Source organism: Pipra filicauda, unplaced genomic scaffold, assembly GCF_003945595.2.
Source record: "Pipra filicauda isolate LSUMZ 115617 unplaced genomic scaffold, ASM394559v2 scaffold16_size7369187_pilon, whole genome shotgun sequence".
NCBI lineage: Eukaryota > Metazoa > Chordata > Aves > Passeriformes > Pipridae > Pipra > Pipra filicauda.
Window position 1 is genome coordinate 5,853,740 of NW_024104207.1, and position 25,748 is coordinate 5,879,487.

A 25,748-nucleotide genomic window follows, 5' to 3' on the forward strand; every position below is an offset into this window, starting at 1 on the left:
TCCCCGGCCCGAGGCGGGGGGCACGGAAGGGAACGGGGAGAAGGCTCCTCTCAGCTCCGGGCACCTCCGGCCCCACTCGACGCTCCAGCAGCGGCTCCGCTGGCGGCGGCCCCGCACGGCGCGCAGAGGGGCCGATCCGTCCTACGCGGCCCCGGCGGCGGTGGCGGCGACGGTGACTGCTCGACTCCGTCCCCCTCCCCCTCCGCACGGACTGACTGACTGACGGGCGCACGGCCCGGGCCACGCCCCCCGCCCCGCCTCCGCCATTGGGCCGCGGCCCGCAGAGCCCGCCCTCCGCGCGGTCCCATTGGCTGCCACGTCGGAAATACTGACATCATTCTTCTCCACTTCTATGGAAACTGAGACTCGGCGCCGCGGGGGCTCATGGGGGGCGCAGTTCCCGCCCTCCGCTCGCTCTGTGCTGGGTAGGCGGCGCGGCGCGGCGCGGCGGACCATAACTCCCAGAGTGCACCGCGCGCTGGGGAGGTGGAGCCTCGGGCGTATCCTAAGGAGCTGAGGGGGCGGGACTGGCGCGTGCGCAGCGGGGCGCTCGGTGGCGCATTTTACCCCAGGGAGGGGAAGGTGGCGCCCGGTGGGGCGGAAGGAAGGAAGGGGGCGGCGCTCCGGCCCCGGGCTCTGCCGCCGCCAGCGCCGCCGCTCCCGGAGCGGAGGCTGTTCGGGAGGAGGCGGCGAGGTGAGGCTGCCTGCCCCGTGAGCCGGCCGTGGCTGGTGGGGGACGCGGGGGGGGGGAGGGGGGACGCCTGGCTCGGAGGGGCCGGTCCGAGCCCGGCTGCGGGGGGAGCAGGAGCCGTGGCCGCCCTGCCCCGCCCAGGAGGGGCTGGCATGCTGCCCGGGAAGGGGCCCGGCGAAGGGGGGCCGCCGGTAGAGCTGGGCGGTGCCGGCCGTCGGCGGGGCGGGCGGAGCGGCTGACGGAGAGCTCCGGGGCCGTAGCTGCGCCGGGCGGGCGGCGCTTCCCGGCCCTCCCCGGCGGCCGAGCCCGACAGCGCCGCGCAGAAAATGGGGGCGGACAGGGAGAGCGGGGCGTCCTCGGCTCTCGGTCTCACCGCTTCTAAAATGGCGCTGGAGAGCCGGGGCTGCCTCCCTTGAGCTTTGGAGGCGGCTGGAGAGGCTGCGTCCGTCATGTTGAACTCCGAAAAAAAAAAAAAAATTATTTCCTTCGGTCTAGCTGTGGTGTTCTGGGCGGCAGTTTGGCCGCTGCAGGCAGCTTCCGTGAAATGTGAGTTTTAACCGCGTAGCGCAGCGCTCCAGCAGCGGTCACGGGTTCTGCCGACTCACTTTCTGTCCTCGGGTCAGCCCGCAGCCTTCCCTCTGCCTGCGGGGACTTGGGCGGCCTGGCTGTTGTTGTACGGCTTCTGAAGCCTTCGTGCTCGATTATACCTGGAAATCCCGTTAAAACGGAAGCACGATCCCAGCAACGCTATGTTCATGCCCTTCTATCGTTAGTGTTGGAATTGCGGCCATGGAAAGCTGCTTGTTTACTCGGCTGCATCTTCTGGGAAAGTGTCTGACGGCCCTTCCACCTGTGGGAAGTTGCCCACCCTCAGGTTGGCTGCGGGGTGTTGTTCGGTGTTAGCCTAGGAAGGGTTGTAAATGGGGCTCTGCTAGTTAGAATGAGAACATGGACTAGTGTCCAGGTTACATTTGCATTAAGACTTTTGGTAGTCTTTCTGTAACAATACACATTCGCTATGTTTCTGTGTATTCCTTCTGAAACAGACCTTCTCACTCCCACCCCCTATCCCCATTTGGGCTTTTTTCCCCCCCACTGGTTTCGTGTCTTGGTGCGCTAAGTTCTGTGATGGAGCCGATTTAAGAACTTTCTAGATGGTTCCTTTTGCACTGCAGGTCTCTGCTTCTTTGGCGATTGTCTTTTATTTCCTGTGTAACTGTGCTGTGACTGGAGCCAGTGTGATGATGATACTTTTTAAAATACTATCTGTATATTTGACCTGGACTATTTCAGTGATTACGTATCCCTACCTGGGAGGAGGGGGAGAATATTCTGCAGAATTAAATGCGAGGGATAGAATGAGAAGCTGTTTTGCAAAGTTCCAAAGGGAAGTTTTTTCTTTACATGTAACCTAGAATTAATACTGCCTTCATCCTCTCTAGAAAGCTCCTAGACCCAGATCACACCTTCAGGTATAGCTTTGGAGTAGTTCCAAATTATGGAAGCCCATGTCACTGTCTTATTCTAGTGTTGTGTGTGCTTTCAAAGAGATCATTAGAGAGACAGCTTGTTGCAGTTCAAAAGACAGTTGTGTGGGCTCTCTGCTGTTCTGTTCTGTGTTCTCATGTGGGGATACTGAGAAGTAACTGGAAGAATAACTTAGTCATGCATGTGAATTGAAATGCAGGAAGTCTGTGCACTGGTTTGAAAGGTAAAATGGCCTTAAATGCTTTAATCCTATTAATAAGCATACAGGTAATTGACTCTTGCACTTTCACCAGCAAAGGGCTTTGTGTTCCCTTTCACTTATTGTTTAACTCCTGGCACTTTTATTGGTTGATGGTAACTGAGATCTCTCTAAATGTCTTCACTGAGAAGTCTCTCTGCAACAGTGTAACTTCTGTAACAAATCAGTTAGTCACCTCTGCAGAAAAACCTTAATATCAAGTAATTCCCAATTGTGTCACGTGTAATAACTTTGTGCAAAGAGACTGCAAGTCTCGTATCATGTATTTTTGCTTACAGGCCTTTGTAACAAATTTCATGTACGTGTTTCTTTATCAAGTGTCCCTTTCTTCGAATAAGTTTGGGGGAGGTTCTGCTCACTGTTCTTCTCACTGTTTCAGTGGGTGTGTTAGACATGTAGCTGTCTGATGAATACAGACTGTTTTTCCTTGGCAGAGATTACCTAAGACTTCATTTCATGGTAGCATAGCAATGTAGAGAAGTTTAACAATAGTGATTGAAGCTAAGTTACCATCCACTCTTAGTTCATTAGAGCTAATTTAAAAAAAAAAAAGTAAAAATCTTTGCACTTTTGGCAGAAGTGCCTGACTAATTTTCTGCTGCCAAGCCATATTTTGCGTGGACTCCTACTAGTTTTGTGAAGAAATAGGCAAATATTTAGGTTGATGCTGTATAATACTAGTGAATTTCAAGTTAGTTGGGGATTCTGAATATTATCTTGGTGTCCTACAGGCAGGCAAGAGACCTAATTCCCCGAGGGAGGAGGAAGAAGTTTAATATGTACTTCTGAGCATAAACTTTTATAAGAGAGCACTTCCAGTCCTAACATCTCTTCCCAGTCCAGTTTGATAGCAAGGCACTTAATTCTATCACCATCTGTGTGGCTTTTTGACAAATAATAGTCACAGGGGAGTTGTTAGTATGTCTTTATATCCATCTCTACGGGTTCTTTCTGCTTAAAACATCTGGTGGTGGATTCTGATAGTCTTTTTGATTTTGCTTCCTCACTGAAGTCCTTTGAGACTTATCCTTTATATGTAAGGGTACAGTTTGACAGCTGACTCTCAGTGGCAGTGCTGGTTAAAAGCAGTTCCTGTCCCTTCAGTTACACCAACAAGCTGATAGCAAAATAGGGAGTTGTGCTGGTTTAGAGGTAACCAGCAGGGGAAATGAACTCAACTCAAAGGAGAGATTATAAATCAGAATAACAATTTACTAAAATAATACAGTAAGTACAATCATACAAACAAACAATTGGTCTTAACCCACAAAATCCAAATGTATAACCCAGCACCCTGGGGCATGAACAAAGTGGTGTTCCTTGGGCCCCGCTTGGTCCAAAGTAAGGGGAGAGGGGAAGAACTTGCTGGTGGGAGAGCGGTTGCAGTCTGGTCAAAAGTGGTGATTGCAGTCCAGTGGTGGTCTAAGTCTGGTTGAGAGCGATGAGCTGCAGTCTCCCTCTGGATCCCACAGAGTGGTTAAAAAATGTTCCGAGACTCCAAGATTATATATCCTCCAGTTCAGGCAGGAATGTTCAGTGCTTCCCTCAGGGTGGGGAGTTCCACAAAGGGTGTGAGGACAAGAGCATCCCCCTATCTCACAGGCCTCTTAACACCTAGTTTATAGCCTGAGGAGTCAGGCTCTATGGGCAGAGGGTGCAAATAGTCTGTTGACAACAGTTTCTGGGAAATGGCATGGAAGGCTATAGAATACACAGTTTTGGTTACACCCATACCATGATGAACTGGTCTCAGTTGTCCTAACTAGGACAGGAGTCAAGGATGTCGAATCTGATTTAGTTTACTGCATGGCCTGACCGTGGATAAGATGGAAAGGCTGTACTGCTTATAAGTGGCATCACTGCCTAGTAACTATGCAAAGGTGTCCCAGAAGGTGTAGTCTTATGAGCATTTTGTTGGCAACTATGTTTGCTTAAATAGCCTGTCTTGCCCCTGAAGTGCCAATACATTTGATGAACATATGTAGTGAAGCAAGTAGAAGAATTGATCCAAACCTAAGCTTGGGAAAAAGTTATTAATGGAGATCAATTCCCCAAGTATGGACTGCTACAAATGCTTATGGGTGTGGAGGGTGGGAATGGGAGTAGATAGGAACTGACTGAGCTGTACTGAAAGCTATCATGAATGTTGAGGAATAGTGCTTTGTCCAGGTAGCTTAAGAGGAAGGAGTGATCATGATGCCGATCTTCTGAGGTTTTGATGAGAAAATATTGCTGGATTATTTTGAGCAAGTGTGGAACATAGTTTCCGTTCACATTAACCATTCCCCTTAGCGTACCTGCATTAAAAATGCATCAGTTCATACTTCTAAATGTCACTTTAAAATAGTTATTTTCATGGGCACTTGTTGTGATTTAACCCAGCCACAACTAATTTCTGTGCAGCTGTTCGCTCACTCCCCACCACCCTGATGGGATAGGGAGGAAAGTCAGAAAAAAAGGTAAAACCCAGGGTTGAGATAACAGTTTAATAATTTAAATAAAGTAAATTATAATAATGAGAGGAATAAAACCATCAGTGGCTCCTGGCCAAGTGTCCCCAGTTTATATACTTGGCATGACATTCTATGGTATGGAATATCCCTTTGGCCAGCTTGGGTCAGCTGTACTGGCCGTGCTGCCTGCCAGCTTCTTGTGCACCTGCTGCCTAGCAGAGCATGGGAAACTGAAAAGTCCTTCACTTAGGGTGAGCACTACTTAGCAAGAGTCAAAACATTAGTGTCTTATCAACTGTGTTCTCAGGCCAAGTCCAAAACACAGCACTTCACCTGCTACTAGGAGGAAAATTGGCTGTGTTTTAGCCAAAATCGGGAGAATAATTTACATAACTATTCAGTTGCTCCAGGGGGAAAAAACTAAGTCCTTCACAGGATAGTAGCAAAGTAACTGGGAAATGATGCTGAAGTAGTATGAGACTTCGTTACTGCTGCAGTTCCTGTCTTAAAGTTACATGAGAAGAATTGTTTTGAGCTGCTGCATCTGCAGTGCAGCAAGGAAGGCTAGAGGTGAAAGGACAGAAAATCTATTACAGAAAACAGTCTAAAAAAAATGCAGATAGAGATGACTAAAAGTATGTGAAATGAAATTTAATCAATAGACAATGGTTGAGCTCTGTAGGCTGTAAATCCTGAAATATTTATCATAAGAGTCTGTTACTCTATAGTATATGGGAAAGTGTGTAAAGCTGTCTGTATGCTTAAATGGTGGTAAGAGAACGGTATATTTCTGTTCTGGCTTCTAAGACAAGACTGAGGAATTCTATCAGAAGACCGAAGGTAGTGTTCTTTAGTTTGCCTTGGTCTGAGGTGTATTTTCTGCTCTTAGACATCTCCACTTTTGTGTGGGGAAAGCATTTAGGGAGATCTAATAATCAGATTAGACATATGAGGTTTTGTATGTGTCTTTATATGAGTTTGTATGTGTGGTTTTCTGCAAGTGTGTTTAAAGACTTGAACTGGAGCTTCATTGTTATGAATAGTAATGTTTGAAATACTTTATCAGCTAAGCCCTCTAATACATATAAAGGAGTGAACTAAGTCTTAGGAGTTGGTTTAAACTATTCATGAATAATTAAAGAAAACTGTATTTAATACATATGCATGTTTCTATTACTGAAGGTAGTATTAACTGAAGGTGTGATGTGCAAAAAGGGAGTATTTTTACCTAACCTGGAAGTCACCTGGCTTTTTAATTATATGCATCTGTTGTTTACTTCCCTAATTTTTTATCTAAATAATGTTAATAACAGTTTCTTTAACAGTGAACTACCTCTTACGAAATAAAGAAATGGATGGGATGGATGAAACATCTAAAAGAATCCTAGAGCCATACCAGTATTTACTTCAACTACCAGGCAAGTTTCTTTGTAGTGTGTTGTTTGCAAATATCAAAATTGGTTTTATAGCAACTTTTGTCTTGGGAAATATAAGCCAAGAAGTTTATCCGTTCTTGATTTGTGAATTTAAGAGTAATAAAAAGTAATGCTTTCCAGTATTTGTTCCTCCTCCTGTAGAACCACCCTTTTGGTGAGATTGGTACAGTAGCTCTTGAGTCTGTTTCTAGTGTAAGTAGTATTTCAGTTGCTCTGTTCTCCATTCAGAATAGCTGACTTGGTACTTTAAAAACTGGTAAGGGAAAGTACTGAAGACGTGACTGTATTCTTAAACTCAGTGTTTTGTTCTTTATCTGCTTGCTGTACTGAACTCAGTGGGTTGTGGATTTTGCTTGGAGGTTTTTCTTTAAAGTTTTTTTATATGGTTGGAGGTTCTTTTTTTGTTGGTGGGGTTTTTTTTTCTGTATTAGCCTGTTTCTCTTGTGTAACTTATTCTCCCTGGTATGCATAGAGCTGGGTTCTTATGGCCATTTTCAGCTGTCCATGGATTGCTTCACTTGTGAGAGGTGCGACCAGTCCTTGTGTAGTATCAGGTTACTAGCAATACATTCACGTGAACTTTTTAGTCTTGAATCGTACTTATGTAGCAGAATTCAGGAGGCAGTTTGATAGCAAACAATATCTTATGCCTCTTGGAAGTCTCTTTGACTAAAAAATCAGATTGTTTGCTGTGACTTTTACTTGTACACCTAAAGTGTAATGCAGACCATACAAGCTATCAAAGTGACTAATTTTGTAAAATTACTGGCAGAATAACTTTGTCATTGAGACTATTGCATAATTACCTGGTTGCCTTCTGTCCAGTTTATACTGCATGCTGGTGGAGTTAAGGAAGATACAAAATATGGGTAAATATTAAGGAAAATAATCCTGATCAAAATTATATCTGACCAGGGTAGAAGACCTTCTGCCTGGACAAGTAGCACTATAAATCACAGGCACCGTGCTGAGTGGCTTTTGCACATCTGCAGCAAGACCTGTATATCAGCAGGGTGAGCCCTGTGGGTCCTAATTCATTATACCTGTGTATAATGAAATTCATTATTAATCTCTGCAAATATCCAGGGTCTTCTTGCTTACATTAGTGATTTCATTTGACTTGGCAGTTAGCACTGAGTTAAAACTAAGAAAAGGAAAGTATTTGGCAGTTGCATGCCTTTTTAATGCCAGAAAGTTCATTTCCCATTTCCTCACATGTGTTCCTTTGCCTGTGTTGAACTGGGTGGTGGTCTTTCTAGAGAACTGTCTTGAGAAAGGGTTTGTGATATTCCAGAGAGCTTTCTCAGACGTGGTCCTGAAGAAATTGACTTTCCTCCAACACCATCTTTAAATGTACTTTTTGTTTGGTTAGATTATCTCATTAACCAAGGTATGTTGTGACACCTTTCCATCTTTAGCTGCTAGTTATTTTTAGAGCTATTGTAGATAAAGAAAAAAGGCTCAGCTTATACAAGAGGCACAAAGTGCCCAAAAAAGCTTCTTTAGGCAAAAGTGATTGACTAAAAGCTAACTGAAGAGCTATCACTTTAAATGATGCATCTAGGATATACATTTAGCCTTCCCAGTCTGAGTCCTGTGGCTAAATTCCTCTACTTGGTGAGTTCAGCCCTAATCACTCTATACTGGTGGTTTATGTAATATTACACTTGCAGACAGCGCAGGTGTTTTATATCCTGTCCTGATAAAGAATCATAAATCTGATAGTCCACTTTACCATGGTGACTTCTACTTAATTCAGAGAAGGTGAGAAACAAGAAACACTTTTCTCTATGCAGTAATGGAGGTGTGACTCAAAAGAGACGACTCCTCTTAAACTAGGGAGATGAAAGTGATGTACCTGTGGAAAGTTTGTATTGAGTAACAGTGGAAGCAGTGAGGGTTCACAATCATATAGCTGGTGTTTACTGTTTTTGAAACACTGGCATTGCCTCAAATCAGCTGTGCCAAGTATGAATCAGTAGGACCAAGCTATATGTGTGAACCTTGGAGTTAGTATGAGCACTAAAGCTTGATAAGCAGGGAAAAAAGGGGCGTATAGGTGATGTTTATAAATAGGGTGGAACCCAAATGAAATGCCTGAGCTAATCTAAGAAGCTCTTGCTGAAAGAGACAGTTTCGTTCTATCCTCTATGCTTCTGAAAGTACTCTGCTGCTTAACTTGTGCTAGTTCTCAGCTTGTGAATCAAATTAGGTGGTACCAACCACCTAACCTGTTAAAAACTTGCCTGGTTAATCTCGTCTTGTTAGTGAGCTGGCAAAAGGTTAGGGACAAGGAGCTGTTTCTGTGTTGGATCAGTTTGTTGGATCTGAGCTCTGAGGGGCTTTTGCAGGAAGCTTGGCTAAGTGTCAAATATGTATGCTTACAGCCACAGTCCAGTTGCTTATCTTGTAAGACTAGTTAAACAAACTCTCCAAGCAGTTTAGTAACCTATGAGTAAGTGAATTTAGATACATATCAAACTTTGTTTACATGAGGAGGGATTTTGTAACAGTATTAAGGTTGGGAGGAGGGGAGGGAAGGTGCCTGCTAATGTTGTCTGTGGTGTAAGAACACAAATTTTTGTAACTGCTAAGGATTAACCCCTCAGTACAAGGAGTTGTATTCCCATTACAGAAATAAGACTTTTAATGGTAATGGTTTGGGGTGATACATAAAGTAAGCTTGTATATTTCTTTGACTTTCAACAGCACTAGGATAGGGAAGCTACTAGGATTAAAGTATTTTTACTATATTGCTATTTTTAACTGCTAGTATGGTAATTAATGTTTATTCCTTCTCTAGCAGAAATTATTGCCTGGGAGAAGAATTCTGAAATAGTAACTTTTCTTGTAACATCTCACTGTAGGAGAACATTGCCATACTAGTTTTTAGCAATGTTCTACTTATTAATCTAGTATTTAGTCTCATAAAGTGCAGGATTGACTTTCACAAATTCCATTGTGGTTTGTCTCAAAAATGGCCTGATTCATACTCACGGTGAATCTTTTATTTCTGCCTGTCTGAGTTAACAGCAGTAGCTGGTTGTGCAGCACTAAGGAGTATATGGAACTTCATTTGCCATAAAACTGATATGGTCAACAGCTTGCTGTTGAAAGGGGTAAATTCTGATCCCTTTCATGACTGCATCTTCCCTTTCATATCCCTGTAGTATTAGCTGCAGTCTTTCCTGGGCTTGTTCAGCAAGCTAAACAATCAGGACTGGCTTTTGTTGTTCAGCTTTTTGTGCTGGGTTGTTGAACTTGACCAGGTTGGTGGAGGAGTTAAGCACCACAGGGCATGATCCCTACCACTGGCACAACTGCACTTGTCGCATCAGAGGCCTCAGCTTGGGCCAAGTTCCTCATGGAGGCTGCAGCTCTCTAGATTCTGAGCTGCAGGAGTGCCTGGGGGCACCCATTGGCCAGAAACAAGTGATATCCCTGCCTCTAAAAGGTATGTAGTGGTAGAAAAAGTGTGTCACCAAGCAAAGGAGCAGTGGAAGGGGGTCAGCAGGCTTGCACAGCATCAGAGATAACAAAAATTACAAGACACTACATATTCAGGAGTCTGAAATGTCCGGGTATATTGAAGGAGGGGCAGGAATAGTCTGTGCGTATCAGGCTGGGAGATGGATACTCCCACAGTGGTGAAGGCTGGGAACTGGGGAACTGATGGCTTCTGGCACCAGGAGAAAGATTCCTGTTCCTTGAGCAGATGTGCAATTGCCAAATAGGTTCAGTGCACTGTAAGAAGACACATGGTTGGAAGTTGTGTATAGATCTTTTACAACCTAAATGATTCTATGATTTTATACAGCTAAGCATCAGAGCAGCACCTCGGGCAGCAGCAAGTGAGAGTAGCGAAGGCACTGACTCCTGCAGGGGATGGAGGCTTCCACATGTGGTTGTGTATTAGGGAGGTTTGCTGGTTTGGGGTACCTCTGATCTTATGGACAGACTGCCAAGGTGTTTCACCCTTAAAATACTTAACCTTGCAGTTCTTCTGATGGAGCAGTAATGGATAATAGCAAGGGGGTGCTTGAAGCTTATCAAGCAAGTCTGTGTGGCTTTTGGAATGAGAACCAAGGGCACAGGAAGCCACATGGCTTTTCTCCATGATCCTCTTCCCTTCCCCTTCCCCTCACTGTCTAGAGGAATAAAAAGATACTGCCTGTCAACAACTAGTTAGTTGCACAGCTCATGTTGATAGCAGAGCTTTGCATCTTATGGCCATGAGACTCCCTTTGTAGAGCAAGGACTACCACGAGGAGGTAGCATCCACCTACCCATGTCAGGGTACAAGTGTCTCTGCTAACAGACTGAGCAAGGTGTGAGAAGGGACTAAACTAGAAATGACAGTAAAAGAAACTGACTACACAGTCAAGTAAGGAATTAGTGAAGTTGTGGACAAAGGGTACAGGCTGATTTGAACAAGAGACACCTTGGAATCTCAGAGCTGAAAGCAGACCATCCCAGCACTCCAACAAGTACGAACAGAACAACATGATAGGGGAAGCTCTGACTTTTTCTGAGGAATCTGCAAGATTGGATGCCTCTCTGAAGTGCCTCTACACAAATGCATACGTTATTGGGAATACACAGGAGAGGTTAGAGGTTGGCAGTAATTTTATTGGAGTATCTGATTTGTGATAGCTCACACAGCTGAAGCGCTGCAATGGATGGATGTGGACTGCCTAGGAAGACAGCCTAGGATAGCAAGGAGTGGGAGTTGCCTTTTATGTGAAAAAGCAGCTGAATTGCATGGAGTTGTACTTTCAGTCAGATGAGCCTGTTGAGAGCTTATGAGTTAAGACTGGAGGGCAGATCAATAAGGGTGACACTATAGTGAGTCTTTACAATAGACCCCCTGAGCAGGAAGAAGCAGATGAGACCTTCAAACAACTGTAAGATGCTTCATATTTACATGCCCTGATTCTTATGAGACTTCAGTTACCTCACTGTCTGGTAGAAGAAGCAACACAGCAGGACACAGGCAATCCGGAAGGTTTCTGTAATGCATTGATGACCTCTTGCTACCACAGGTGATCAAGGAGCTGATTAAAGAAGGCGTTATGCTGGACTTCACACTTAAAACAAGGAAGAATTGGTTAGGACATGAAGACTGGAGGCAACCTTAGCTGTAGTGACCATGGGATAGAGGCATTCGGGATTGTGAGAAGGAACAAGACAAAAATCAGGATCACAACTGTGGATGGGTTTACCCTATTATGAACGGGGAAGTTAAGCTAGAGAATTCTGTCAGTGACCCTAATTTGTCACAAGTGGCTGCCCAGGTTAAAAGTGTATATGCCTGCTCTCTCTGCTTTTCTTCTGCAGTTTTTTTATGCTAGTTGCAGTGTTCTTTGTAGCTGCTTGGGGAGGTCGCTTGGGGACTTCATCCATTTAGTTTTAATCCATCAAAGGACGCAGCTAAACATGCCAGTGTACAATATAGCGGAGGTAGTATAGTGGCTTGCTTCCTCCAGAAGGGCAATGCTCCTTTCTCTGGTCCTCAACATCTGCTGCTCACCCTGTACTGACTTTGGTAGATCCACTGCATAAGCTGACTCAGTACGTTAAGCTGGCGGAAAGCTAACCTAGCAAAAAGCAGAGTTCTCTGCTGGGCTAATGAGTTGAATTAGCTTAGTGAGGCTGTAATGGAGGGTAGGTTAACAGTCCCTCTGCTCTTTCCCATGCTGTTCTAGCCTTTTTATGTACCCTCTCTGTAAGTGGGGTGCTGCCTTAAGGGTGTAATTTATTGTTACTTTAATGCAGCGAGAGTGAAAAAATACTAACCAGGAGTCTGTCCAGAGCTGGAAGTCTGTGGGTTTTGGATCTTCCCTGTCACAAGAACAATTGTGGAGAGAAAGAGAGTGAGTTGGCTGATTATTTTTTTTTCTTTTTGTTTTTCTTTAGATGAGAGGCATCTCATCTGAAGAGGTGGAGGGAATGTCCTCAGTACACCTTTAATCTGACTTGATATTTGTTTTAAGGATAAAGCTTTAACATTCTTATCTGTAGAAGGAATTTCATCAGAATGAATCTCTTATATTCTTTTTTTTTTCCCTCACCTTTTCTACACAGCATTACTAAGGAGGAAAGCTTTTCATAGTTGCTGTTCAATTTGGGTAATATTGGGTAATAATCTTAGGCAGATTAAACCAAATGCATTTAACATACCTTTGATAAAAGCTTGATGCAGTAACATCTATTATTATATCTCTATGCAGTAGGTAGAGCTTCTAATTTTGGATGTTAGACCTCTATTTTTCAATTTTACAGTAGCCTGCTTAGAATAATTAACAGAGCAGTGACAAATGACAGTGAAGAAACTAGATAATTCTGGCAGTGCTCATTTTAATTTTGTCTTAGTGTTCTGTATTGTTGTCTAGTTTGGGGAGAGGAGTGGTGTGGCAAGGAATAGTCTTCTGCATCTAGGCTTTAGAGACCAGCATTAGAGAGGTTTGGTCTTTTGCCATTGTAGCATGGCTGCAGGCATAAAATGTGCATACAGAAAATTGCTGTACTATCACATAGGCCAGGTGAGATTGACTTCAGAACAAGATAAAATGGCATTTTTGTAGCAATAATGTTCCTTTAGAAGACAAGCAAATCTGCACCTATAAAAGGAAAGATGAATTGCTTCACTACACGGTATTTTTTCCTTGAATAGTCAGTGTCTAGGAAACCATGTTAGTCGAGATAGACGAGTCTAACAATTCAAATGCTCTCTGTGCTAAGGAACTGAAGTGGCAAAATCCGTTGTGCATGTTACTAATCCATTTGAAGTGTGTGCTAGTAGTCAAGTTCCTCATGATAAAATAATGCTCGTTGCTGAACATCCAGCATTCTGTAAGCATATTTTCTAGGAGACACATTCAGAAAAACAGAATTAAGTGTTGTCTGTATCAATGTAATTTAGAAGTGAATAAACAGTTATAGATAAGGTATACTTCCTTAATGTGATATTATCTCTAAGTGGTTTTCTTTATGGATGTAGTGAAATATTTGTTAGTACTTAACTGGCAAGCCCTACAGTTTAGCAGATGTTTGTAACAGTTATTTTCAAGGGGAGACAAAACAATCTCTCTCTTCTTCAGGAAGCTATTAGTGTTTAAAACTGAGCACAGAAAACAACAATGGAGAAAACAGGCCAATGACTGTGTATGTCTAGCTAAGAATGCTCTTTCACGCTGGACAGAACCAGAGGAGAAAGCTACTGGGGGAGGAAAAAGGACCATTTTGTTAATCTCTTCTAGTGAAAACCAAAAGATAGTGGTGACAGAAAGCACTGGAAATCATTGAGAATGGAGACAAAAATTTCAGACCTCTGATCCAGGGAAGAAGGTTATCACCCTTGCTACAGAGCCCAACCCACAAAGCTATTGCTTACCTGGTGGTGACTTAATTAGAAGATGAAAAATTCTCAGTCTGGTTTCTCCAGGGTATATCACTGCAAGTGAATTTACCCATTTTTATTATTCTGTTCTATATGTGCTGGTCACACAGCAGTAGAGAAGCCTTAGGGAGAGATTCAAATGTTGACACTTTTTTGGTGCTATGGGCAAGATGGAATTATCAACAGCAGGACAAATACTGCAGAATCATAATGTCTCAGTAGATATTGAGACAAGTAATATGGAACCCACTGTCTATGTTGCACTGCTTTGAAGTTTATTTAAAGCTTTTTCGAAAGGCCTTCCTTATGTGAGCTACGTATGCAGTGCTGTTTTTCTAAACCTGTCTTAAGGTGTTCGAAGATTTGGTACATAGCTGAGCTTCTCAAAGTTCAGAGCAGAATTGTCTCGGTGTGGGTAGGGGGAAGACTTCATTTTATATTGAACAACAGTAGGCACTGAATAAATATTTGTACCTGAATACTAACTAATTATTAAATAAAACTGGTATCAACAATTTATAGGCATAGAGTTTAACTTCTTTTGAAATTAACTCTGTCATGTAAATTGCATCTCGATCAAACAATACTGCTTATTTTGACACTAAACTTGGACATTTGGTGTTGTCTTTCATTCCTATGAAACAGGGTGACTGCCTGACTCCAACAAAGTAGATTTAACCAAAGCAGACCAAATCCTATTATTTGTAGGCAGATTTCTTGAGTATAAGATAAATATCTGAATTCTTGGAAAGTTCCATTCTGTTTGGAATGTTCTGTCCAGATTTTCGTTTAGAGTTATTTAGTAAGTATATGAAATGTCAGTTTCCTGTTTTATGAATTTACAGTAGCAAGTGAGGAATACTACGGGAGAAAAAACTAAAAATTGAGAGATGTACATATTCAACAAATACCCATACTTTCACTAATAATGAATCATACTTGAAAGATTTTAATCTTGAACATTCCTTAGAAACTAGGGCTTACTTTCAGAAGTAGCAAGCTGATCTGTACAGGTTACCAACATACTCAGGATCCCTCACTGTCAAAACTAAATATAGTAACCTGTAAATATGTGCCTTGCATATTACTGTGAAATGTTTAAAACTGAAACTGCTGCTAATTGATGTTTATACAATGAAGAAACAAGCTATGCAGTGATATATTTTCCACTTTTGGGTCATCACACTGATCTGGTTTTTTTAATCGGGTCTCAAGTCAGCTCTAGTTGTTAAGACAAACTGTCCCTAATAATGAACTTTGTGATTTTTATAAATGCCTATAATATTTTTATTGTAGGTAAGCAAGTGAGAACCAAACTGTCACAGGCCTTTAATCACTGGCTGAATGTTCCGGAAGATAAAATACAGGTACTGGCTAATTATTTTTAAAAGGTTGTTATTTTTCTTCCAAGATTACTGATAACAGATGATTCTAGTAGTTAGCGTAAATTGTAAGAAGTCTTAAATGCACTATTTTCTGAGTATAAAGTAGGCTTTCAGGAAAACAACTCTAGTACAAGGCTTTTAGTATGATGCAACACTAAAGAAATCACTTGCATGATATTTACTTCTTTCTAAGTCTGTTCAGTCTTTGAAGTTGTAGATAAGCAGGTATCACTGTTACCCACTTAACTCAGTTACTAACACTGAGGTTTTTAATGACTTATGAAAGAAGCTGGACGGTTATCTTGTAAATGTAGTGGTTGAAAATAAAATCTTAAGATTTTGATTCGAGAATATCAAAGACAGCAGTTAAATCAACTTTACAAACCCAAAACTGTGAGGGGTATATCATACAGTCTCCAGTCCTTACTTTCTAATGAGAAGCATTAAACTAGGAATTCTTGTTCCCTTTTGCTTTTCTGTTGGGCAAATGGTGCGAGCTGCATGGTTGTGTATTTAAACACTGTGGCTTGCAAAATGAAAAGTTATCCTTTGTGTTAGGTTAGACTGCAGTTTTGCTAAACTGCATATAGAGAATGCAAAATATTCTGTGTCCAAGACAATGTAAGGAATTAAAATAATCAGTTGTGGTTTTTGACCCTTACCCAGCTGGTCCCTTGTTAATGTCATTAATGGTTGGCAGAAGTACCTTTAGAGTTTGTGAAGTAGTCGTTTATAGAGTGCCTTAAGGGTGACACTTCATAGCCCTCAAGTAGCAAAGTGGTTTAAGAGTCTGCATTCATAATCTAGCAATTCTTCTATTTTTCAATCTGTCTGTATAACTCTTTAGCCAGATTTATTCTGTCTTTCAGCTAGACACGTCTTACCCTTTGTGCTCAGATATATATCCAAATAAAACATAGCAACCTGTGTATTGTATGTGTTGATTTAGTCTAATATCATAGATCAGAATTCAAATTGAAAGGAGCCTCTGGAATTTACCTAGGACAACCCTCTTCTTAAAGCAGGGCTTGCTCTGTATCTACTTTAGGCTTCTGTGAGCCTCGTTGAGTTTGAAAATCTGATGTAGTTTCTTCACATTCCCAGGGTGAGTCTTCTCATGCTGAACTCCATCCGTTATAACAAACCCTTCCATTCTGTTCAACTAGGATTTTTTTATGTTACAGTCTGACGATTGCCTCTTGCCCTTGTGCTGAGCACCCATGACGGTGTGGTCCATTTTTGCTTAGTGATACAGTAAACTAAAGCTGCAGTGCCTCTGTATGAGCAGAAGTTACCAGTTCTGTTAGTTTAAACTGATGCTCACGTAACTGTTTTTGAGAAGTTGGACCACTTGTTTTGATTATCTTTATGAAGCAAACCAATGCTTTCATGTTTCCTTTACCACTTAAGTTGTTTGTGATGGAACTTAGTATTTTTATTCTTCAGGGCCTTTGAGGACAAAACCAAGGCCCTGTCATCTCTTAATCTGCATCCTGACCCATTTATTACAGCTTTCGTGCATTCTTGTACTAATTTTGATAACTAATGATGGTTGAGATCTGGAGGACCACCTCCGGTCATCTTTTTGACATCTCTCATAATCTTCTTAAGATGTCCCGTGTCTAACAGCCTGCTTCCCTTCCAGCTATTTGTATTTCTTTTATTAGAAATCTGAATTCTGGCATATATTCTGGGACTTTTTTTTTTTTCTTTTAGATTATTTGTCTTTATGTAGTTTATTCAGATGATACAGCTGAGGCTACTGTTCCTCGGCAGTTTATTTTACTATTGACTGCCACCATTTCACTTTTTTCCCCAGCCAGGTGGTCTCTTCACCCCCACCACTCACTGAATTTCTTGTAGCAATCTGGTGCTGCACTGAGAGACTCCAGCTTGTTGAATTAGAGAACACTGGGTTTGTCAGAGGAACTTTCTCCTAAAGAAGTACTGAAATGGCCTAGTTCAGGGTCAACCAAATTTTAGAACTATTGCAGATAAGGAGTTGAAGAAATCTGTGTGTTGAACTAATAGTGCAGCAGGTACTGATTAGATAGTTTAGACTGTAAGAAAACAACACTGTACTGGGTCTTCAGATGCCATTATGAAGAGCAGTCTTTTCATTTTCTTGAGCTGCTTCCTGATGTCTTATAAAATAAGCTTTTTCTGCTATATGAGCTATTTCACTCCTTACTTTCGCCTTTGAAGCATTTTTGACACTGTCTTAAGTTCACTAGATAACTTGATTCAAACACAGTCATGAAGCACCGTTTCCATTAAATCTTAAATCATAGAATCATAGAATCGATTGGGTTGGAAAAGACCTCCGAGATCATCGAGTCCAACCCTTGGTCCAAATCCAGTCCATTTACTAGATCATGGCACTCAGTGCCACGTCCAATCTGCGTTTAAAAATCTCCAGGGATGTTGAATCCACCACCTCTCTGGGCAGCCCATTCCAATGCCTGATTACTCTCTCTGTAAAGAATTTTCTCCTGATATCCAACTTAAATTTCCCCTGGCGGAGCTTAAGCCCGTGCCCCCTTGTCCTATTGCTGAGTGCCTGAGAGAAGAGACCAACCCCCACCTGGCTAGAACTTCCCTTCAGGTAGTTATAGACGGTGATGAGGTCACCTCTGAGCCTCCTCTTCTCCAGGCTAAACAACCCCAGCTCCCTCAGCCTCTCCCCATAGGACTTATGCTCCAGTCCCTTCACCAGCCTTGTTGCTCTTCTCTGGACCCGCTCCAGCACCTCAATATCCTTTCTGAACTGAGGGGCCCAGAACTGAACACAATACTCAAGGTGTGGCCTCACCAACGCAGAGTACAGGGGAAGGATCACTTCCCTGCTCCTGCTGGCCACGCTATTTTTGATACAGGACAAGATCCCATTGGCCTTCTTGGCCACCTGGGCACACTGTTGGCTCATGTTGAGCTTCCTGTCAATTAGTACCCCCAGGTCCCTTTCTGCCTGGCTGCTTTCCAGCCACTCTGTGCCCAGCCTGTAGCGCTGCAGGGGGTTGTTGTGGCCAAAGTGCAGGACCCGGCACTTGGCTTTATTGAACTTCATCCCATTGGAATCAGCCCATCTCTCAAGTCTATCCAGATCCCTCTGCAGAGCCCTCCTGCCTTCCAGCAGGTCGACACTCCCTCCCAGTTTGGTGTCATCAGCAAATTTGCTGATGATGGACTCAATCCCCTCATCTAAATCATCAATAAAGATATTAAACAGGACTGGACCCAACACAGACCCCTGGGGAACACCACTGGTGACCGGCTGCCAGCTGGATGCAGCTCCATTCACCAGCACTCTCTGGGCCCGACCCTCCAGCCAGCTCCTAATCCAGGAGAGGGTACACTTGTCCAAGCCATGGGCTACCAGCTTTTCCAGGAGTAAAAATGTATAGAAGCTGCAAGGGATCTGGAAACTGACAGTGATATGAAATAGGTTCGCAAGAGAAACGCTGGAATAAGCTTATCCAAGGAATTCATAAAACACATAGAACGTTTCCTGATAATACTGAGAATGAGATAGTGGACCAAAAGAATATTCAAACAAATAGGTATATGGAATTGCCTTCAATAAGTGCTCTATCCTTTGATTTTTAAGTCAGTGGTCAACAATGTATCTTTACAGGTCCAAGTAGGGCTTACTTCTTGCTGGTCGGTGAGTCGTGAGGGTTAAGTATGTTGTTCTGGCAGTCATATCTTGGTAAAGCAATTAAATTCCTGGGGTTTAGGTTTTAGTCTTTAGGACATTGGTCACTGAACATCAGGTGGCTTGCTGCCCAAAAAAATGCTTACAGCAAAGTCCTTATTGTTTTGTCCTACAGGACTCACCAAATAGGACCATACTAGGTACTTGCTACTATTTTATGGTGGCCTTAGCATTTTTTAGCAGTTGTTTTGATGAATGTTGACTGAGTGCAATGTTTGTAGCTAGCAAGTGTAATTGGTTCATTAGCTTTAAAATCATATCTTAATCAGATGTGTTTTGCAGTGAGTTTATACAGTATGCAGTTTTATATGCTTAAATTTATTTCTATTTAAGCAGGTGCTGAATATACCTGTTGACTGCATAACAGCTGTGCAATAAAAACGGTGTATAGTGTTAAGACTCTTCATTTTTTGTTGAGATGTTAAGGTTCACTTCTAGTCAGCTACAAACCTGATGTTCTGAAGAATTTATTGCACACGTCAGGTGGTGTATGATATTGTCTACCTAGTAACAAGTAGTAAGTGTGTAGGAAGCTTCCCAAAAGATATCGTAGCTGTTGTCTTTCTGCCAAGAATTTTCCAAATGATGTTTCAGAGAGAATAGTCTGTCCTTTAAGAGCTCAATACTGAAGATAACCACACAAAGTGTGGGAAAAGAAAGATGAACTCTCTCTGCTTATCAAAACAAGGTTTATGAGACAAATGGGATAATGGATGATACCTGACGCTCTCAAGAACTGACCTGGGGAGATTTGAGGTTAGTGAATCTAAATGTTTGAAAACACTGTTTATTTTCTTTTCCCCTAATCATGTTTCTACTAACAGACTTCTAGACAATGGCTGTTTTAGAACTGTAGCAACAATGAAGAGAGGCATGCAAATGGAAGCACTTCAGGGAGTAAGTTCACTTTGAATTTGAAAACAGTATACAAAAGACAGACCACATGATCTAGGACTTAGAGCAAACTGGCTGATGAAGAGAATCATAAATCTGTACTAATAGTAAAAGCAAGTGGTCTAAAGGGGAACCTCAGGGATAGAGAATATATTTCTTTAAAACATTATCAATTTTAAATAAGGTCTTGCAAAACAGGGTATTAAATTACAATGTCAGACTTAATAATTTTCTCTTCTTATAATAGGTTATCATTGAAGTGACAGAGATGTTGCACAATGCAAGCCTACTTGTGGATGATATTGAAGATAACTCAAAGCTTCGACGGGGCTTTCCAGTGGCACACAGTATCTATGGAATTCCATCTGTAATCAACTGTGCTAATTATGTGTATTTTCTTGGCTTAGAGAAGGTTTTAACCCTCGATCATCCAGATGCTGTTAAAGTTTTTACCCGCCAACTTTTGGAACTCCATAAAGGTCAAGGCTTGGATATTTACTGGAGGGATACTTACACCTGTCCTACGGAGGCTGAATATAAAGCTATGGTACTGCAAAAGACAGGTGGTCTCTTCGGATTAGCTGTAGGCCTCATGCAGCTGTTCTCAAATTATAAAAAAGACTTAAAGCCACTCCTTAACACACTTGGTCTCTTCTTCCAAATAAGAGATGATTATGCCAACTTGCACTCCAAAGAATATAGTGAGAACAAGAGTTTTTGTGAAGACTTAACTGAGGGCAAGTTCTCATTCCCAACCATTCATGCAATTTGGTCAAGACCTGAAAGTACTCAGGTGCAAAACATTTTACGTCAAAGGACAGAGAACATAGATATAAAAAAATACTGTGTGCATTACCTTGAAAATGTTGGTTCCTTTGAGTACACTCGGAATACATTGAAAGAGCTTGAATCTGAAGCCTATAAACAAATTGAATCACTTGGGGGAAACCCTGAGCTTGTAACACTAGTTGAACAGCTGAGCAAAATGTTCAAAGAAACTGAAAATTAAAAATGTAACTTCTGGGTGTGGGTGAAAACTCTTTTTAAAATGGAAAGATAACCAGACTGAGAGATGTGATAATCAGTCTCATGTAAAAATTTCTCTTGTAGCTATGTTAGCAGAAATTACTGTTAAAAACAACTTGTCACTGAGTATTGAAATATATACCCTATTATCTCTAAGGTCTTAACTGTAACTGCTTACAGTCAGCTTTGTTAAAGCAGATGTACTAGAACTGAAACAAGTTTTGAATCTAAATGTGATCGTGTTTACACAATCATAGGCATTATTTCATGCCTAAAACTCTTGTGTCTCTAACCAGGCTATCATAGGCTTCTGGTTGAAATTCTGTGTTTAAATTATATTGACATATGTGTATTGTGCATTTTCAAACGATGCTCTGGTAAACGAAAATGTATGTTAAATAACAGAAGAAGATAGTTGCAACCAATGGATATAAAATCGTTGTATGGTGTTTCTAAGTTAGACTTGTGAAGATCAGATGGATCAGCTTACTAAGTTCTAAGGTGAATATCCTAGCCAGCTTCTAGGGATATTTTCAGGGAAATGTGAATTATGAAAGATAGCATTTTATATGCAAATAAGACATGTTTAGTCTGAAATTGTGACTTTGTAAAGATTTTGAAGTACCCTAGAGATAAAAGTCCATCACATCAGCAAAGTGAAAATTCACAGCTGATTCCGGCTTTTCAGTGAATAGTTTTGATCACCTGGTTTTAGATTTTGAAACTGTCAAACATTTTGTAGCCAGGAACTTAAATCTATGCATTAGAGCCCATACGTGTAACTGTAAATAGCAACACAGTAAGTTGCTACTACAAGTGGAAAGGGCTTCACATCAGGTAACTTTAGGACTCTGTAATTGGTGCAGGTCTCTTTAATAATTGCTTATAATTGAGGTGCTTCTCCAAGAATTTATTCATAATTCATATTTCATTCCTGTTCTGAATTGCTGTCTGGAGGCATGTTATAGATCTCTCCAAAGATACAAGATCTGTAATTTTTTGCTATAGCAGAGTACAGTATCTTGTTCTACGAGCTACACTACCACTTCAGTTTTGTTAATTGTTTAAATAAAGCTTTAAAACTATAGACAAACCAAAATAGAACTGGGACTGAAAGTAAGATTGAGGGGTAGGACTGATAAGTGACTGCTCACCTCTCTATATATAAATAAATGTATATAAAGAAAAAAGTGAAGAAAGTGTAAGCAGAGATGTTTGGGGTTTTTTCTTGGCTGGGCTGGCTTTAATCAGGTTCAATTCCCTTTGTCTTCACAGCTATATAAAGCTTTGCTTTGGGGTAGGAAGGTAACGGTTTGGATCAAAGGTAGGACTGGTGCTATAAGCTGTGGTGTTAGCTCAAGCGTACTCTGAAATGGCCAGAGTTACTTGGCTTTGAAAGGCTAAAGGATAATTTTATGCAGGTGTTCATTTACTGTACCTGGAAAGCAGGGAGGGCCATGATCTCAACCCACTGAGAAAACTAACTGAAGAAGGTTGCTGTAATGTCTTCCCTGGGCAGCCTTAATATTCTTCTGAAAGTGATCAAACAAAATTCAGAATGACTGCTTTCAGTCAGAGATATTATGTAGTTACGGATGACAGCTTATCCCTTTTATCTGCATGCTGGGGAAGAATCTTTGACTGATTAGGCATAGAATAATAGCCTTTTCACTGAATGGACCTGGTTGCCAGGACTGAATAGCTTCAAGTTGGTGAAAGGTATTTTTAATGTTAATGAAAGAGAATTGTAATTCCTTTTTCATAACTTGCAGTGCTTAGAAGCCTTTAAATTTTTAATGTGTTATGAGAAAATACTATCTGCAGCAAGCTACGTTTATTTTGTGCCATGTCTTGGGAGTTTCTAAGCACTGTTGCAGCTGATGTTGAATAGGGGAGAGCAGTGAAAAGACTACTGTTGTCAGGAGAATCTCCTAGTCTTACTGTGAAAGGTATCCTTCTGTCTATTAGGATATTGTAACTGCAACACAGTGCGAAGTGTACTTAGTGCTATTTTGTGTCTGTTCAATTGCTGAATGTAAACAGTTTTGTGTAATCAAACTTTCATAATGAGGTAGCCTTTCTTATTTTTTGTATAAAACTTCTTTACCATCTGAGACTTCTGCTATGTCATTGCTCTTTTGGTTCGGTTCATTCTAGGAATTCACCCCAGTATTTAGTCTAATACCATATCTTGTAGAGTGTACCTTCATTAATGTAGGAGTAAGTACATTGATGTTTTCCAGCTGCAGGCCATTTAAACTACAAATGGGTAAGAAGGGAAAAGTTGGTCCAGCTTTCTTTTCCCAGGGTACAAAGAAACCATACAGCTCTGTCTTACACTTCTGCCTTCAAGGCTTTTGATACCAGTATTCAAAGCATACCCTGAAGGTATATCTGAAAAGACCCAGAAGCAGAGCTGTTGTTCTTCACTTGGTTAAGATAAACAGGATTGTGAGGGTTTTTCTTGATGTATTCAGGAAGATGTATTGGAAGAGACTGGGATGTTTCCCCTTCATCTGTTAAGCTGGTAGAACATCTCTTACGTATTAAATGTCAGTAGTGATGATGTTCCTTAGTCAAGGTAGATTTTATATTTGATGCCGTAAGATGCGATTGTGCGTTCTCATCAATATTCTCCAATGTTCCCGCTGATTCAGGCTGCTGAGGTTAAGCAATATTAGGAAAATCACTTCTTTAAAGCAGCATGGGAGTTCTTGTGGCTGCAGAATTAGTTTAGTTGTACGAGTGCCACTCACTGTTGCTATACCTCCCACAACACAGGAAGTGGGGTTTTTTCCTGATCTTCACAAGGTATGCATTGCTGCGGAACAGAAACCTGAGTTGCAAGTAGAGAAATTTTGCCATGGGGAAACAAAGAGGATGCTGGTTTCAATGTTAGTTGCTTTGAGCCAGAATTGTTCCCCTTATTATCTTTGTACCATTGCTAACAAGTTCGGTTTTGGTCAGGTTATCATGGCATTTCTTGGGGTTTGGCTCTTGCGGTGCATATAAAGAGAAATGCAAATACTCATTAGTCTGCAACATTTCCCCCTACCTCAGTCTGTTTTATTGTGTGCTTGCTTGGACGTAAATGAATGCTGTCACCTGTCTTTGAGTAGCCAGCCATTGGATGGGACATCTGGCTTTGCTTTTTCAAAGGCTGATGTTCTCCCCATCAATTACAATGAAAATGGCATTATTTCAAGACCTTCCTGAGGACATAGCTTGTCTTTCTCCTCTCTGAACTCGGACTGTACTCAGTACTCAGTTACTAAGAGCAACTTTGTATGTATCAGCCAGTTGTTGATACAAACAGCCTGAAAATGTTAATAGCAGTGGGAAAGAAACTGTTGCCACTTCTCTATGTTTCAACTAAGTTAATTTTGCTAATTTGCCTGCATGTGCTATGGAGTTTTCCTGTATTAATGAGTGCTTTCCTCAATTACTGTTAAAATGCCAGCATGCTATAAAAACATGGGATTTGTGGGGTTTGAACTTCAATATGACTTTATCACTGAATTGGGCCAGGATTTTATTCATGTGCAAGAGCATCTTTTACTCTTCTTTGACCTGTCTTAATTGTTTTACATTTCAGGTTTGATATTTACTATATTCTTTTTATTATTTGCTCAGTACTTTCGCTGTAATTCTTCTTTCAGTTATATTTCTATTCTCTGCTAATACCACAGCATACATAATACCATCAAACTCATTTTTCATCCTGGTCAAACAAAATAGTCTGGGTCTGCTTTTGCAGCAGTAAATCTTGGTTCATCATATGCCTTCACAAAAGTAATCAAAGATTTTCTACAATCCTGAAATGCCCGAAACTTTTTTTTTTCTAGGAAGCTAAAGCCTGTAACATTTTATATTGCCATAAATTATTTTTGTCCCGTGTAGCTTGAGCTACTTTCGCTCTCCTACCTGTTTGCTTTCAAGACCTATTTTGCTTTGGTGCTAATGCCTGTTAGGTCTTTTTATGAAAAAAGTTAACTCCCTAGCCCTGGGGAAGAGAAGTTAATTTTTGTCTGGGTTAATGAATTATCCCACTCAGCAAGAGTCTGATGAATGTCAGAGCTGGCAGGTAGACAGAGGCCAGGGAAAGTATTTGAGAGAATAAGAAAACCCATTTTAGTCTCCCGAGGCTGCCTCATGTAATTTCACCTCATTTTACAGCATTTACTTGACTTTGTTAGAAAAGGCAAAAGAGTGTGGTTGGTTTCTTTGAGCTTCCCTTCTTGCTTTCCAAATAGACTATGAGAGATATTCAAGTTAAAAATTATTTATTCTGATAGTTATTTATTTAATTTGGCTATATCATGTAAAGGTTTTGATTAAAGCTACAGATTAAACAGAGTACATTGTTTCATTGTTGTATTTTTATTTCTCTTAATAACTTTTCTGTTCTTGAAGTCAGGGAAACATAATCTGCCATGTGTCTTATTTGACTTGTTTGCTACCTCACATTAACATCCTTCCTGAATAACCTTTACCATAGGTGAGCATCAGTGTTCAGTTTCTGTGGCATTTTTTAAAATTACTTTAGAAGGCACCTTGTGAGGTGTGGCTAGGAGTAATCCATGATTCATTAATTCAATTCAAGCATATTATCTGCAAAACTTAATAATAAAGATTCAGGTTAAACCACATTAATCCTGATAGTTTTCTTCATCTCTCTACTCTGTGAAACAAGTGAGTTCTCCATAAACTCATTCAAAAAGTATTTTCTGATCATGCGGGTTTAGTACAGCATAAAGAACTATGGGGGATACTTAAAGAAGACCTAACGTGACACTTCCAGGGAAAGCACTACAAAACCTGATGTGAATTTGTGTAGAAGACTAACTCTGTGAAGGGAAATCATGGATAACTTTCTGCTTTTGAACTCCATGAAAATACTCTCCACTCTGTTGGTATATTAATTATGTGCTGACAGTAAGGAGTTGCATCATCTCTTGACCACGGTAGGTAATTTTCACTCTCTTCATAATGTTTCAGTTGA

The 25,748-nt window shown here is 41.3% G+C and overlaps 2 protein-coding genes across 7 annotated transcripts in view; one reads left to right on the top strand and one right to left on the bottom strand.

Moving 5' to 3' along the window:
* ARID4B (AT-rich interaction domain 4B) overlaps nt 1–335 on the bottom strand; it is a 90,177-nt gene extending 89,842 nt beyond the window's left edge. Inside the window, exon 1 of the mRNA XM_039379566.1 lies at nt 65–335. Within this exon, the coding sequence (XP_039235500.1) occupies nt 65–335 (271 nt within the window). The remainder of the gene's footprint in view (nt 1–64) is intronic.
* Nucleotides 336–580: 245 nt separating this feature from the next.
* On the top strand, nt 581–25,102 carry GGPS1 (geranylgeranyl diphosphate synthase 1). Of its 6 annotated transcripts, none has more exons than XM_027750543.2 (4): nt 581–694; nt 6,205–6,309; nt 15,023–15,093; nt 19,968–25,102. In XM_027750543.2, exons 2-4 carry the CDS (start codon nt 6,243–6,245, stop codon nt 20,727–20,729), a joined length of 900 nt encoding a protein of 299 aa, XP_027606344.1. In that variant the 5' UTR covers nt 581–694; nt 6,205–6,242; the 3' UTR covers nt 20,730–25,102. The 6 variants fall into 6 exon arrangements, with proteins under 6 accessions (XP_027606344.1, XP_027606334.1, XP_027606340.1 ...); XM_027750533.2 differs by having other exon boundaries at nt 6,217–6,309; XM_027750539.2 differs by lacking the exon at nt 581–694 and adding an exon at nt 19,651–19,723 and having other exon boundaries at nt 6,229–6,309.
* Nucleotides 25,103–25,748: the final 646 nt, after the last annotated feature.

Bases quoted from the DNA above. Each gene is read 5' to 3' on its own strand.
- GGPS1 (XM_027750543.2), top strand. From the start codon at position 6,243: ATGGATGGGATGGATGAAACATCTAAAAGAATCCTAGAGCCATACCAG. The intron at 6,310-15,022 runs GCAAGTTTCTTT...TTTTTATTGTAG, and splicing joins GTATTTACTTCAACTACCAG to GTAAGCAAGTGAGAACCAAA. The intron at 15,094-19,967 runs GTACTGGCTAAT...TTCTTATAATAG, and splicing joins TTCCGGAAGATAAAATACAG to GTTATCATTGAAGTGACAGA.